The sequence below is a fragment of the Tachysurus vachellii genome, chromosome 2 (genome assembly GCF_030014155.1).
Source record: "Tachysurus vachellii isolate PV-2020 chromosome 2, HZAU_Pvac_v1, whole genome shotgun sequence".
Lineage (NCBI taxonomy): Eukaryota > Metazoa > Chordata > Actinopteri > Siluriformes > Bagridae > Tachysurus > Tachysurus vachellii.
The window spans coordinates 12406700-12422023 of NC_083461.1; the positions used below are offsets into that span (position 1 = coordinate 12406700).

At 36.4% G+C, this 15324-nt stretch overlaps 1 protein-coding gene across 2 annotated transcripts; it reads left to right on the forward strand.

The window, feature by feature from the left end:
• Positions 1-2161: 2161 nt before the first annotated feature.
• c1qtnf1 (C1q and TNF related 1) lies at positions 2162-13467 on the forward strand. Of its 2 annotated transcripts, none has more exons than XM_060897377.1 (4): positions 2162-2334; positions 10044-10225; positions 10437-10549; positions 12142-13467. In XM_060897377.1, the coding sequence occupies exons 2-4, from the start codon at positions 10056-10058 to the stop codon at positions 12690-12692; spliced, it is 834 nt and encodes a 277-aa protein (XP_060753360.1). In that variant the 5' UTR covers positions 2162-2334; positions 10044-10055; the 3' UTR covers positions 12693-13467. The 2 variants fall into 2 exon arrangements, with proteins under 2 accessions (XP_060753360.1, XP_060753350.1); XM_060897367.1 differs by having other exon boundaries at positions 2165-2334; positions 10034-10225.
• Positions 13468-15324: the final 1857 nt, after the last annotated feature.

Below are 15324 nucleotides of genomic sequence, written 5' to 3' on the forward strand. Positions count from 1 at the left end.
TTCTGTTTTCTCACTTTGCATTTTATAAATTGATTTAAAAAAAAAACATATATAAATCTTGCAATTTTTAAAGCATTATTACTTTACATAATTTTGCCACACTGCCTAAAACTTTCAAAAACAATCGTATTCACATATCTCTACTGGTACTAATGAGTTAAGGTTTCAAATTCTTTGTTGATGATGACATCTAGTGGCTGGTAATGGAAATAATAGAAGATTTTGTGTTAGTAAAGAGACTGAATCCTAAATTGTATAATGGCTTTGATTTTTATCATTTATTTGTAAAATTATTTATGACAAATATGTGGTACATTTGTAACCGAGCGTTCATGAAGGGTTTCTAAACACTTAGTAATAAGAAAAATAAAATGTTTATTGTTACACATATTTCACCAACCCTCTAACTCAAATAAATGAAATTATTGATGAGGTAGTTCTCATGAGTAGACATGTTTGCATTTTTTTTTTTTTTTTTTTTTTTAAGCTGTGTATGAATTAAAAAGTATTGTATAAATCAACAGACTTTATAAATAAGTAAATTTGTCAACCAATGTCATTTCTTAGCTCTTACTTTAACATGTAACATATATAAAATATGTAACACGTATAGAACACTGACCCATTTTACTTACTGGATTTAAACAGTTTACAGAAGAAAGGATTTGCATATGATCTAAAACACAAGCACATCTGTGACATATAAAGGGAGAAACCTCCTGAAACAAGCAACAACTAAAAGAAGCAGTGCTAAAAACCTGGAAAAACATCACAAATGAAGAATGGAGCGGTTTCATTATGTAAATGTGTCACAGGCTTGATGCAAATATTTGAAACAAGGGACATGCAACCAAATAGTAAATGTCATTTACTTTATGTTATACAGACTTATCTATACTTATACTTTCGCTTCCCTAAAAATGAGGTGGTCTGATAAAAAAGTTTTGTTTTATGTTAACACCTCAAGATGTAAATACCAAGAATTAAAAGCTGAACTCATTAACTCTTATCTCATATCTATCTTTTGATCGCAAACCTAAATGTCTTTGGTGTATAGCACAAACAAATAAATCAGCCTTGCTGTTCCAATAGTTTTGGATGGGACTATAACCCTCAAGGAGTTAAATAAAGTGCTAGGTTATAAATGGAGAGTTATGTTTAAGTTTGAAAAATGAACACTTTGAAATATAAATGACGAAAGACATTATAAACAGTTTGTACAGTATTGCTTTAGACAATTAGCCAAAGCCTCTACGAATGTTTATGTTCTATGTTCATTAAAAAAATGAAGAAGAAAATGTTTTTTTAATGTTCATTCTCACTGGATTCTATATTCAGCACAAACATTAGTACTTCTCATTCCCTCTTCCCAAGACCCCTGTACACTATACATCCTCTCTCGGAGAACTCTTTGAATCAACAACACTAAAAAAAGAAAGAGAAGATAAACACAGGCATCTGTTTCTGCAGTTGCGATCAAAGTGTTTTGATAATATATATTAAAGGATTTTAGACAATTTAGTGCAAAATGCTCTATACACTTGGAGTGGATTTCCTTTTTCCATTATGCATGTATGCTATTGCAAGTTAGTGACCAGAGCAGTAGCAGCTCCACTTGCCAGAATTTTTCATTTCCTCCCCCAATAACCCCTGTGTCAAGCATAGATAAGATTTACCCACAGCATTTTTCCTAAAACATTACAGCCAAAAAGAGTGGAAAATTTGTACATTTCAGAGCTGACCAGATGCCAAATCAATTAAATTACAGTTGTGTTGTTTTTTGTGCTTGTTCTTCAAAAGAAATATCTCCTATTATCCCCTTCTCTGTCTTCATGGTGGCATCAGCTGTTCTATATACTATTTTACTGGTAAAATGAGGTAAGCAGTAAAGATGCATCTGTGTAATAGTCTGAGAATGTGTCATGACGTAACTTGACTTTCATCTGGGGGTCTCTCTTTTTCTCTAATCTCTCTCTGCTTTCTCTTCAGACTGTATTTCTTGATTCCCCCCATCCTCTGTAAGGCTGTGCATTATATCTTCACTTGGTTTCTTCTTGGATTTTTTCTTTTTCTTCTTTGTGCTCTTGTTGTTTTCCCTTCATCCCTCCCTCTTGGCTATTTGTGCCCCTCCCTAAATCCTCCTCCCTTCCTGTACTCTCTGACTCTCTCTCTCTCTCTCTGGCTCCTGATGGTACACTGGGTTTGGTTTTGCAGGAGCGAGATGCCTCACACAGCCTAATGTGAAAACACACTCTTAGAGAAAACAGCAACATCCACAGTGCAAAACGAAGAAAATCCTAGTCAAACATTAGCTTGCCCTTTCCAGCTTTAGAGGTAAGTGTAATTTTGGTCAATGTATACAATTTAACAACATCCTTAAATAAGTGTGCATTAGAAGTTTGTCATTTGGATGGCATGAGTGATATGGAGCAGCAGTCTGACTGTGACGGTTCTTTGTTTACTGAAACTATTTTTGAGTGGTGTGTGAAAAATGTGTGACAGGAAAATAACAGAGAAAAATAAGCATAGGCTTCTCAGTACAGATTTATAAAAAAAAATAAAATAAATAAAACATTTTCTGCACAAACATTCTGCACATTATTAAGCAATAACATTTACTGGAACATTAACTTTCTTTTTCTGAACTTTCCACTAACTTATTTGATTAAAATTGTAATTAGAATCCAGATTGTCATTAGATTATAGGTTAATAACATAATGCCAGGGTTGTGGTTTCCATCACTAGCAAAATTTGAAAACAGCAAAGTCTGGCTTTGCTTTATGATCCTCATGTTGAGACAAATCAGGCTTTGTATAAAGAATAATAAGAGGCACAATAAAGCATTTTCAAAAATTAAGATGCAGAAACAAAACTAAACAAAACAGATCTCTGTTCCAATGTGATATAAGTCTATAATAATACGGTGATTCATTGATGAAATCTCTGGTTGCTGGAAAATAATTAACTGAGCCAAAGGCCATGGATGAATCTAGGTCAAGAATTCTTGAGGCATGCAATCATCAAGCAGAGTTAAGATTGCTTTATTATTGGAAGATGTTCATGCAGACAGGCCCGAGGAAATATTTCAATAAGCTGTGATTGTCAGTTGGTTATAAATCTTTGGATGTTCACGTTAACATGGCCCACCTCTCACCAACAGAATGTTCTCACCGTTTACAAGGTAAGGAGTGAGTAGTAACTGAATATCCAAACCCTTACCTAAGTGAAATAGATGTATCTGGTCTAATTTATCCTGCAGAACTACTGCACATATGACCTGTTCTTGTACGTTATTATACAGTATAGCGATGACCGTGACGGGCTAGGGATCCTCTGAAGTCATGTGGTCTCACTTAGATTTGTTTAAATAAATGAAACCTGCTGCAATGTTCCATATGGTCTTTTCAAAGAGATTTTCCTGATTCTTGGATTTAACGTGATGCATGGCAGTACATTCAGCTCTTTTCACGCTCTTTTCTGTACTCTTTTTACCCATAACAATCAAGACTTAAGAAAAGCAATGTTGCAATGACTGAGGTTGGCATTATTTGTAATTTCTGACAACAATTTACATCACAATGTTTTGTCACTCAGCTTCATGTACATCAGCATCTTTAAACATCTGTTCACACAGAGCATAAGGGATGTTTTAGTCTCTGCTGTTCAGACGTATAGAAAAAACGATCCACGTGTAAATGTTACACAGGTCATGTAGACACTTCACTTCATTACATTTTTTTAGGTTTTTCATGTGATTTTTTTTTTTTACATACAGATTATATGGTTTTATTTTCATACATAACCACATATTAGTCACACGATCTCACATGTCCATAGCTCATATAATCACATGAAAAAGCACATCATCATGCATGAAATGTATGTCATATTTCCATAAAGGTTCACTGCAGTAGCAAGAGTCTAATCTGAGGAGATATCTTATGAGTTGTCATGTCTGCTAGAGGAGTCATGGATATACGTTACAATACATTTTCCTGTATTTCTTGTAAGCTTTCCTGAAATCAAGCCATTGTTTTTACTATATCATAGCAACACACCATACAGACACGTTGGTACAGGTACTCAGTCTGTGAACTGAAATTAACTGCCATAAAATATCCCATCTCTTTCTTCTTACTGCAGTTTGAATTGTAGGGTGGGGAAGGATGAAGTCTGCCAAGAAGGCGAATTCAGGTGTGCGATTACCCCAGAGAAAACAAAAAGAAATTTTCTCCCTTTAACTCTCCCTCTGCCTGAGAATAGCTTTCCTTCTTACATGGGTTTTATGATTTTTTTCAGCATTAGACCATAAGTGCACACTTAAAAAAGCATTCCTATCACTATAAGAAGGGCTCAAGCAAGTACAGTAGTGCCTCTTAAGGGAGGATTGTTTTGGTGCTCTTTTATTATGCTTCTTGAACTACAGGTTGATGGATCCCACATTCAAGATCACTCTAGCTGATTATTCAATGAGGTGTGGAGGTACTGGCTATGTGGTGGGTGAAATACAGGCGTAAACAGAACGTGAGGAGTGGATCAGGGAGTGGCCCAAGTGGTGAGGGTGATGAGGAAACAGTGCATGGAAACAGTGCATATTATATGACTGTGGGATCTAACAGCACATATCATGTGCTGGCGCCATATATATATAATGTAGTTTGTAATTTACTGGACAGTTATGTAGGTTTCATTGATTTCATTGTTTTTTCAGCACCAAATATTTTCAGTGAAAAGAATAGCAAGTATTTTTTCTTGTTCTATTGCACAGAGCCATGCTTTTTAAACATTTTGCAGTCATGAACACTCTTCAATGTTTAAAAAGAAATCTGTACCCATTTAAAACTGCACCACAAATTTAAAATATATCCTTCTAAAATGTATTCAAACTTTTTAAATATTAGACATTTCAAGCAATGGGTTCCTTTATTCGTGCCAATAGAACAGGTTAAAATCTAGACTCAAAACCTCGCTATCATAATACCACAAGTCCCTTATATATGTGTATTAAAATGGCTTTATTAATCTTTAGAATGATCTGAAGAAAGGAGTTGGTTGCAGATGTATTAAAGCTTGGCATGGTGTTGTTCAAATAATAACAATCTTATGTAAGACATTTACGGTCAGCACATGTTGATAGAGCCAAGCCAACTTTTTTGGCTGGAGTGAAGGCGCCACTGAATGACGTGCTGTATGAGCAAACACGACCTCCGGACCTTGACATCCGCAGGAAGGAGAGAGGATCTGAATCAAGGATATCAGATGAAGAATTGTAAACATGAATGAACATGAAAGGGGGGACAAGCAAATTAACTGGACAAAATGCAGAACAAGAAAAAGTCTCACAAATGAGGCGAAACACTGCTCATGCACACACACACACACACACACACACACACACACACACACACACACACACACACACACTCGACATCTCTCTGTGCTAGCTGTTGGATCATCTGTGTGATCAGAGATGAAGAGCAAGAGAAGGTCACATGACACACAAGCGAGTGCATCAAAAGATTAGTGAGGGATCAGTGCACCCTTCAAAGCACTGGCCCACAAAATGCTTTGAATTTCTACAGGTTCTAACCCCTCTCTAGCTTTCAAACAGTGTTCTTACACACCACATACGTAGGGTGCTTTATTCTGAAGCCTATGAGATGCACCAAGCATGAAAGATTTCTATAAGGCCCACTATATAGAATGGTATACACTCCCTTGCCACATTAATAGGAACACTTGTAGACTCATAGAAAGTGGAAAGTTGAAGGCTTTCCACTTTCTTTGAAGAAAACCATCACCTGGTATTTTTCCAGTCTTTAACTGCACAGTATTGGTGAACCTGCGCCCACTGTAGCCTCAAATTCTTGACAGGGGTGGAACCTGATGTGGTCTTCTGTTACTGTACCAAATCTTCCTCAAGATTCAGCTCAAACCAATCATGTCATTCTCCTCTCACATCAACATGACCTCTCAACAAACATTCTGTGAAAGTTTGAAACAAAGGATTCGCTACAGAAACCAAGCATTAAGAAAAGTGGCATCTAAATTCGATTCATCTTTCATTCAGATATAAACATCTAAATTAAAGTCAGCTTTTTTTTTTTTTTTTTTTACAAACAATGTTGTCAGTTGAGAATACCTGTGATATAAACTCTGTAAAGGCAATAAAATACAGGACACAGTAGGAAAAAAAAATTATCTACATTTCAGAATATAATGTATTGTGTACTTTATGTTCGAAACAGGTGACCATCCATATTTGATGTGCCTTTGCTGAGAAAGTTATGCTACTTACAACAGCACATCCTCGATGTTTGTTGGGAATTTTGCACACTAGAGCTCTTTCTGAAATGTGACCTGGCACCACTGTTGTACTGTCAACTTAGTCTAAGTGTGTCATTTGCTTAGTCTGTAAATCTGCTGTATTTAATGTCTGCTCAGCTAGGGACAGTTGCGATATCCTGCATGAAGTATTTTTCCATTTCTTTCAGGTCAGGAGAAAATACAACACCATTGCTGTGTTTGCCTGTGTATAGCCCAGACTGTTTGTGTTATGTCTGCCACATTACTTGCTTTGTCTATGGTCTTTACTGGCACAGTGTTAATGTTATATTAGTGAGAAATTAGGTTGCTCTGGGAATCAATTCTAGTTGGACAACATGCATACAGTGAGTGAGAGGCAGGAGTACCTTTATCACATGTAACTAATCATTTATTTAAGTGATCCAACAGTAGCTCTTATGCTTGAAAAACAAAGTAATTAATGGAAACAATAAATCTATATATGAACACTTTAATCAAGCCAAATCCTTGTGTATTCAGTTTCCAGTTTTTCATTGCAAGGAAATGCAGACATTATATTTATCATTGATTTCAAATAAATATTCATGTCAGTAGTGTAAGGTGCACAGTAAATTCTTGTCTCTAAGCTCTTCTACCATTTTAGGCCTTTAAAAACCCTTTTAGTCTAGAGCTAACACTTGTATATTATCCTGAATGTTCCAGATCTCAGTATAATTTACTGCAACCGCGTTTCAAAAATGTGGCCCCGAGAAGAGCTTTGTTCAACCAGCACATTCGCTCATGCAAATTCCTCTCACAAAGCCCTTTAAACAGTTGACTAGACAGGAACCAGGCTGTGTTTTTTTCTCCCGAAAACAATCTTTTAAACACAATTATCTGCTTTGAAACAGCACATCAGAAAACATCAGATGTATGGAACTGACCTTAGGTTAATTGCCACTATTCAAACAATTACTCAAGTAAAGAAGTGGCAAGTGGAATCGCAATGAGGTCTAAGACAAAGCCAATGAAAGTGCTTTGGTGTAATTGTTGGGGCTGGTCAATCAATTGGCTAAATGGTACTGTCAGGGCTGTTTTTCCTCAAGGTCACAAGGCCTTTCTGAGAAGACCATGTTAACCTTTTCTTTATTTAGAAAGAGAATGTTCCTTAGACGTGTTAAAGGCAAGAGAATGAACAGAGGTTACAGTGAAATGCAAATGATGAATTTATATTTATTTTCATTTACATCATACATAAGATGATCTGTTAGAATCTACTTAATAATTACACCTGAGTAGTCTAAACTGTTGAATTCAAGATACTTTCAGTTTCATGATTCAATCCATTACAGAGCTAGATTTATAATCAATGCCTAACAATATCGATCCTGCGCATACACTTCTAATTGAATCATGGTCAGTATGATGTAAAAAGCATTAGCTTAACACCTTACTTCATTATAACAGTCGAATGTCTTTTGTTTTGGCAGACACGACTAATTCCTACATTCCTCCTTTCAGTTATTTCCTTCAGGATGCTGTTTAGGATGCTAAAATGAACATTTCACCATAGTAAATACAGTGGTGTGAAAAAGTGTTTGCCCCCTTGCTGATTTTTTATTTTTTTTTACGTTTGTCACACTTTAATGTTTCAGATTATCAAACAAATTTAAATATTAGTCAAAGATAACACAAGTAAACACAACATGCAGATATAAACGAAGGTTTTATTATTAAGGTAAAAAAATTGTGTTTGCCCTCCCTTAAAACATACCATATCTGTGGTTTCTCACACCTGAGTTCAATTTCTCCTGCCACACCCAGGCCTGATTACTTAATTGTGACCTTCTCTTGCTCCTCATCTCTGATCACACAGACGATCCAACAGCTAGCACAGAGAGATGTCGAGTGTGAGATCCAAAGAAATTCAGGAACAAATGAGACAAAACGTAATTGAGATCTCTTAGTCTAGAAAAGGTTATAAAGCCATTTCGAAAGCTTTGGGACTCCAGCAGACCACAGTGAGGAAACCACAAATGGCAAAAACATGGAACAGTGGTGAAAATTTCCCAGGAGTAGCAGGCCGACCAAAATTACCCCAAGAGCGCAGCGATGACTCATCCAAGATGTCACAAAAGACCCCACAATAACATCTAAAGAACTGCAGGCCTCACTTGCCTCAGTTAAGGTCAGTGTTCATGACTCTACCATAAGAAAGAGACTGGCAAAAATGGCCTGCATGGCAGAGTTCTGAGACGAAAACCACTGCTGAGAAAAAAGAACATAAAGGCTTATCTCAAATTTGCCACAAAACATCTTGGTGATAAATACTCTGTGGACTGACAAGACAAAAGTTTAACTTTTGCTGCTTCAGGACCTGGAAGACTTGCTGTGATAAATGGAACCGTGAATTCTGCTGTCTACCAAAAAATCCTAAAGGACAATGTGCAGCCATCTGTTTGTGACCTCAAGCTGAAGAGAACTTGGGTTCTGCAGAAGCACAATGATCCAAAACACACCAGTAAAGCCAACAAAATGAAAACTTTGGAGTGGCCTAGTCAAGGTCCTAACCTGAACCCTACTGAGATGCTGTGGCATGACCTTAAAAAGGCAGTACATGCTCAAAAACCCTCCAATGGGTCTGAATTACAACAATTCTGCAAAGATGAGTGGACCAAAATTCCTCAACAGTGCTGTAACAGACTCATTGCAAGTTATTGCAAACGCTTGATTGCAGTTCTTGCTGCTAAGGGTGGCACAACCAGTTATTAGGTTTAGGGGGCAAGCACTTTTTCACATGGGGCCATGTGGGTTTGGGTTTTGTTTTCCTTTAATAATAAAAACTTTCATTTTAAAACTGCATGTTGTGTTTACTTGTGTTATCTTTGACTAATATTTAAACTTGTTTGATGATCTGAAACATTGTGACAATGTACAAAAAATAATAAATTAGGAAAGGACAAACACTTCCACACCACTGTATATTAAGTAACCAAGTTTATCTAACTTAGTTATTTCTAGTGAACGCTGCAAACATTAGGAACAAAGGATAATACTGTCCACGAGATTTAAAACTGTGTCTCGTCTGACTTAAAATTGTCCTAAAATAGCCACTGGTGTTAAATATTTGAGCATTTTTGATGTTAGACCGTGCTCTGTTTTAAAACTCTCTTCACTGCTTCTGCACTGAAATATACAAGTGTCTGATCAAAGAAGAAACATAACTCTGGTCATGCAAACAATTTATCATTGCAACACCACAAGTAAAATATCCTAGACTTTGTGCATTTATAGACTGAAAAGAATAGATAACAAAATAAATTTAAAAAAGCAGATCCCAAACCACTTTAACCCAAGACAGGAAAATCTCAGCGTGTCTCTGGAATAGTTTGGATAACTTAACCATAATTACTGCCACAGTTGTTTAGAGGGAACATGGTGCACAATGATTAGAAAATCTACACACAAGAGTTCCTGGCCAAAATGTAGTCACTTTCCTGAAGTTTGTAAAGTCTTCTATAGTCAAGAAGATTGGCAAGAAATTTGGCAGACAGAGGTACTTCTCCAAATATTGACACAGGGTTGGAGTTGGTGGGTGTAAATACTTATGCAAATAAAAAACACCTGTATTTTTATTTATTTGATTATGTTTAATTGTGTCACATATACAAATATTTTGCATGTCAGACATATTGTATAAACACAAAGATAAAAACACCAGTTAAGTCCTGATTAATTGTTTATAAGGTTTTTACAGACCTTTGCACAGATGGCCCAGATATGCAGTCACCACGGGACCCCTGTGCCAGCGGTGACTGTAGGATTTCTGCTACTGATGTGTGCAACATGGGCCGAACCATACAGGACATCTTTCAGTGAGACAGACCATGATCGATATGAAGCAAGAAATCAACAAAACACAGACCACCGAGACAACAGGTTTTTCTATAATTTAATTCATTTATATCTATAAGAACATAAACACAAATCCACCATCAAATATATCCAATGATATCCATTAAATGATATCCAATCGTAATATAATGCATTAAACGTATGCAACTGCCAAGTGATGCTGGCTGCTAATGAAGCTACACTGATAATGATAACAGTAAAGTAGCTTATCAGCTTTCCTGTTCTTCAATGACAGCAGGACAACCGAATGCCGACGATGTTGTGACCCAAGAGAGGAGCCTCGCCAATATGGCAGCACTTACCCACAATACCAGGTGGTTCCACAGATAAATATCACCATCCTTAAAGGTACCATGTTTATGCACAACCATTGTTTCCCCTTAACTGCACAGAAATGGTTTAAGAGACAAAAACATTATTCTTTTGTCATTCACTTCATTGAATCTGCTCTTTTTTACAACACGTAACATAACAGCGTATTTTGTATTTTACTATTTAGTGCACATTCTGTAAATTCCATAAATATTTATTAGAATGTCTTATTTTTAGTTTAGCACAATCAAGCATGAAAAAATGTAGCTTTACAAGATATAAATATCTTGAATATGAGATTTATCTAAGAGTTTTTATAAAAGAAAAATATGATTATTTAGCCTGTTTTTAGTTGTGTTTTGTACATTTTAATCCTAAACTTTTTTAAATCTTTAAATGATCAAATTGTTGCTTCTTTCTGGAAAAAAATGTTAGAAAATAATAATAAGAAATGATATCTGCCAATAGAAGACTATTTAAATTGTGATTAATATTCAAATAATCAATTGAATTTTGCTTATAATAGTAAAAGCTAAATATTGATCTGATTATATTCAAGAAATTTTCTGATTTTTTTACTCTTTTTTTTTGTTCATTTTTTTTGTTTGCTGTGTTCATAATGCAGTTCATTGAATTGGCTGCCATTATATATTTCTTTTTACACTTAGTGACAGTCAGGCCAGGATTATACTTTTGTAAGCATAAGCCCGAGCTTGTTAGGATATGTGTGGATTCTGGCCTGTGTGTCTTTCTTCATACACCAGGGGGCAGTGTTGCATGACTCAAACAAAAATGAACGAACAAGGGAATATGAAATAAACACAGCCTTAATAACAGGAGAGTTTTGTTTCACCAATGTTTTACAGTGTGCTGTGGTTTGTGGGGGATGTGGGAGGCAACAGGATTTGGGGAGGGTTTGTGAAAGAAGTTTGTGCGATCAATTATAAACCAAGTCGATCCTCACAGAAAGCATTTTTGAAGTGTTCATTCTGTAATAAGCAGTATCAAAAGATTCATGTATTGAAGCAATTCAGTTAATTACAAAATTTATCAATCATGGAATAATGAATGATTTTTATTATTATTATTTTTTTTTTTAAATCTGAGCTACATTTCATTTCATTGTGTCTTTACTGGGCGGCTGACTAAATTTGCCATTTTAATGACAGGTACATCACCACACTTTATATTTGAATATGCCACAACTCATGCAGTTTTTTGTAAATTATATGATAATATCATCATGTAGCCATGGTGCAAAGAGTAGATTTACTCCTGCAATTAATTTATAGCTTTCCAGATGCAAGAATCTTATCAAACAGGAGGTGTTTTACACCACCCTCAAAGTAATGCCTGTGTCAGCAGTTTCTGTATAGCTAATAGTTTAATGAACTACACTTTAAACAAGAATGGTTATGACTTGCATTCTAAGAATGGTTAGGACCTGCATCCAACCTTCATTTTTTAACAAAAAATTAATTTGGAAAACCAGCCAGAAGTCTGGATCAGAAGTGGAAAAAAATTGACAGTGTCTTTGGATGTGATTCATATATTTAATGATATTTAATTTGTGTGATGCAGAAGCATCTTTTACATAGCAGCATATTAATGCTTCCTCTCCCATTCAGGGGAAAAGGGAGAAAGCGGCCAGCGTGGACCCAGTGGCAAAGTAGGCAAGACAGGGCAGTTAGGCCCAAAAGGACCGAATGGCTTAAAGGGCTCCAAGGGCAATATGGGAACCCCTGGAGAACCCTGTAAATCCTACTATTCTGCCTTCTCAGTAGGCCGGAAGAAAGCCCTGCATAGCAATGAGTACTACCAGACGCTGGTGTTTGACACAGAGTTAGTCAACCTCTACGACCATTTCAACATGTTTACAGGCAAATTCTTTTGCTACGTGCCAGGAATTTATTTCTTCAGCCTCAACGTACACACATGGAACCAGAAGGAGACGTACATGCATGTGATGAAAAACGAGCAGGAGATGGCCATCCTGTATGCACAACCCAGTGATCGTTCTATCATGCAGAGCCAAAGTTTGATGCTGAACCTGGAGAGAGATGACGAGGTGTGGGTTCGACTCTATAAGGGCGAGAGAGAGAATGCCATCTTCAGCGATGACTTTGATACCTACATTACGTTCAGTGGTTACCTCATCAAAGCCAACAGTGAAGCTTAGCTGAGTTCAGTGATGCACTAGCGGGCACAAAATATATACTGTTTTATAGAGCCATGGAAATAACATTGTATTGCTTATTTTATATGGGACATTTGGTATTTATAAAAAGTCCTTCTGGATTTATTTAATCTGAGTAAAATGTAAACAGAGACAGGGGAATATCATGGGTGGAGCATAAAGCTGAACCAAGGACCAAAATGAATCGTGGCTTATGACCTGTATTACTCTATTATGCTCAAATATTTATTTTGTTAAGCTTAGCTATGGGAGAGTGGTGTTCTTGTGGGTTTGTTTCACAGGTCAACACTTACACAATAATTTACCTGTCGTTATGATGGGTTTGGTGCTTCATCTTGCACTAGATGATGGGAATATTTTGCCATGATACCATGATCAAGTACGATGCAGTCCGATGGTACTGTTGAACATATTATCTGGAATGGAATTCTATAAAAAATATTTCTATATTATTAGAAATTGCATTTATAGCATTTTTACACTCAAGTAATATAAAAAAAATTGCAGGTACACTCTGAAATTTTAGGAAATATTTACAAAAAAGGTGAAATGCTATATTTATGGGTTGTCAGATTAAAAGTTAAAAGTTTGTCAAGTCCGTCCTCCATGAGAAGAGAGAACTCAGATCCCTTGGCACTTTACAGGAAGTACCCAATAAAAGGCAAAATGGAGGCTTCAGGGAGAGGCATTTTTATTGTGAACAGTTGTAAATGTTCTTCTTTCTCTCACTGACATTAATAGAAAATAACTCCATGTGTTACAGGTCAGTTATTTAAACATTCTTTAATACAAATATGATGCACATTATTATTAACTGTGCAAATTTATCAAATAAAAACTTATAAAGAATAAAAAAACTATGGCTGACAACTTTCAAAATAAACTGGTGTCATGTGTGGGGGTGTCTTTATTTTCACTGGCGGGGTGGACTATGAAAAGTGGCCAAGTGCTCTTGACCCAGAGGAATGTTTCCTGGCTGAGAAGTTTGTAGATATATTAGGGTCCAAATGCTTCACACCCTGTGTGATTATAGTTAAATGACAGCAATAGCACTCTCAACAGCAATTTCTTAACACACTAAGTTGAAATGCAGACATTTGCCTTTGACTTTACAGTACAGTGCGATGGCTTTAATCCAGTTATTATCACTGGCAGATTGATAACAGCCATTAATGGCCATTGTCAGTGTGTGTTGCGCTCTCACTTTCAGTTTTATTGCAGTCATTAAGACATATATTATAGTAATGCATCATAGCTATGCACATAACACATGACGAGTTTAATAGCATGTGGGTAAACAAAGCCGTGATGCAGTCCAGATGTCAGTGACTTTGATGCAGATTCTGGCCTTCACATTTAAAAAAAAGGAAAAAGCAAAAACAAAAAGAGAAAATCCTACATAAAAGACACAAAGCAAACTATCAGTAATTGCATAGTATGAGGAAATTACTATTTTTCCATCATGTTTTAACTCTATTTTAATAAACATGGCATGCACTATGGAGACAGACCCCTGATTACAATAATCAGAAACAAAAGTTAACCTTTGTCACCCTCTTGTGGTTGCTGTATTGATGACAACTTGTGTTTAAACGTATTGTGTTAATTAAAGTGTTATGCTTCGCTATGATGATTACTGTGATAGTGAATCTGAGATGAACTAACAGGCTATTCATTGTACTCAATCCTATGTCACAATAATTGTAACACAATAAATATTTACTTTTACACACTTTTATTAAAAACATGACTCATTATGACTGATTCACTTTCAGTAACCAGTATATCCTGCTCAGAGTTGTGGTAGATCTGGAGTCTATCCTGGGAGTAGTGGGAATGAGGTGGTAATACACTCTGGATGGGATACCAGAAGAAGTGGAACATTTCACTTGAGCGTTATTGAAGTACCTGAATACATGCACTCTCACTATCCAAAAAACTCACATTTTTATTTAATTCTTCAAAGTACTTATTACAAATCTGAATATGGATAAGCGGGGGGCACGGTAGCTTAGTGGTTAGCACGTTCGCGTCACACCTCCAGGGTTGGGGGTTTGATTCCCGCCTCCACCTTGTGTGTGTGGAGTTTGCATGTTCTCCCCGTGCCTCGGGGGTTTCCTCCGGGTACTCCGGTTTCCTCCCCTGATTCAAAGACATGCATGGTAGGTTGATTGGCATCTCTGGAAAATTGTCCGTAGTGTGTGAGTGAATGATTGTGTGTGCCCTGCGATGGGTTGGCACTCCGTCCAGGGTGTATCCTGCCTTGATGCCCGATGACGCCTGAGATAGGCACAGGCTTCCCGTGAACCGAGGTAGTTCGGATAAGCGGTAGAAAATGAATGAATGAATGAATATGGATAAGCCCCTAGACTGTAGTGTGGAACTGTAGGATGAGCATCACTGCTCCTCTCTGTAAAATTTTTCAGTATGCTGGAGTTAAGAAAGACTCATATCAAATGAAAATGTCTTCTTTGCTTAATGTTAATTCGCCATATTTAAAAAAGTTGGTTTGTTATTTATAGGATAATTTATTTATGATTTATTCATTATCATTCGCCATTAGTAAACAGACAGACTGAATGATGTTTCCATGCATGGCTTTGATAAGTTTATT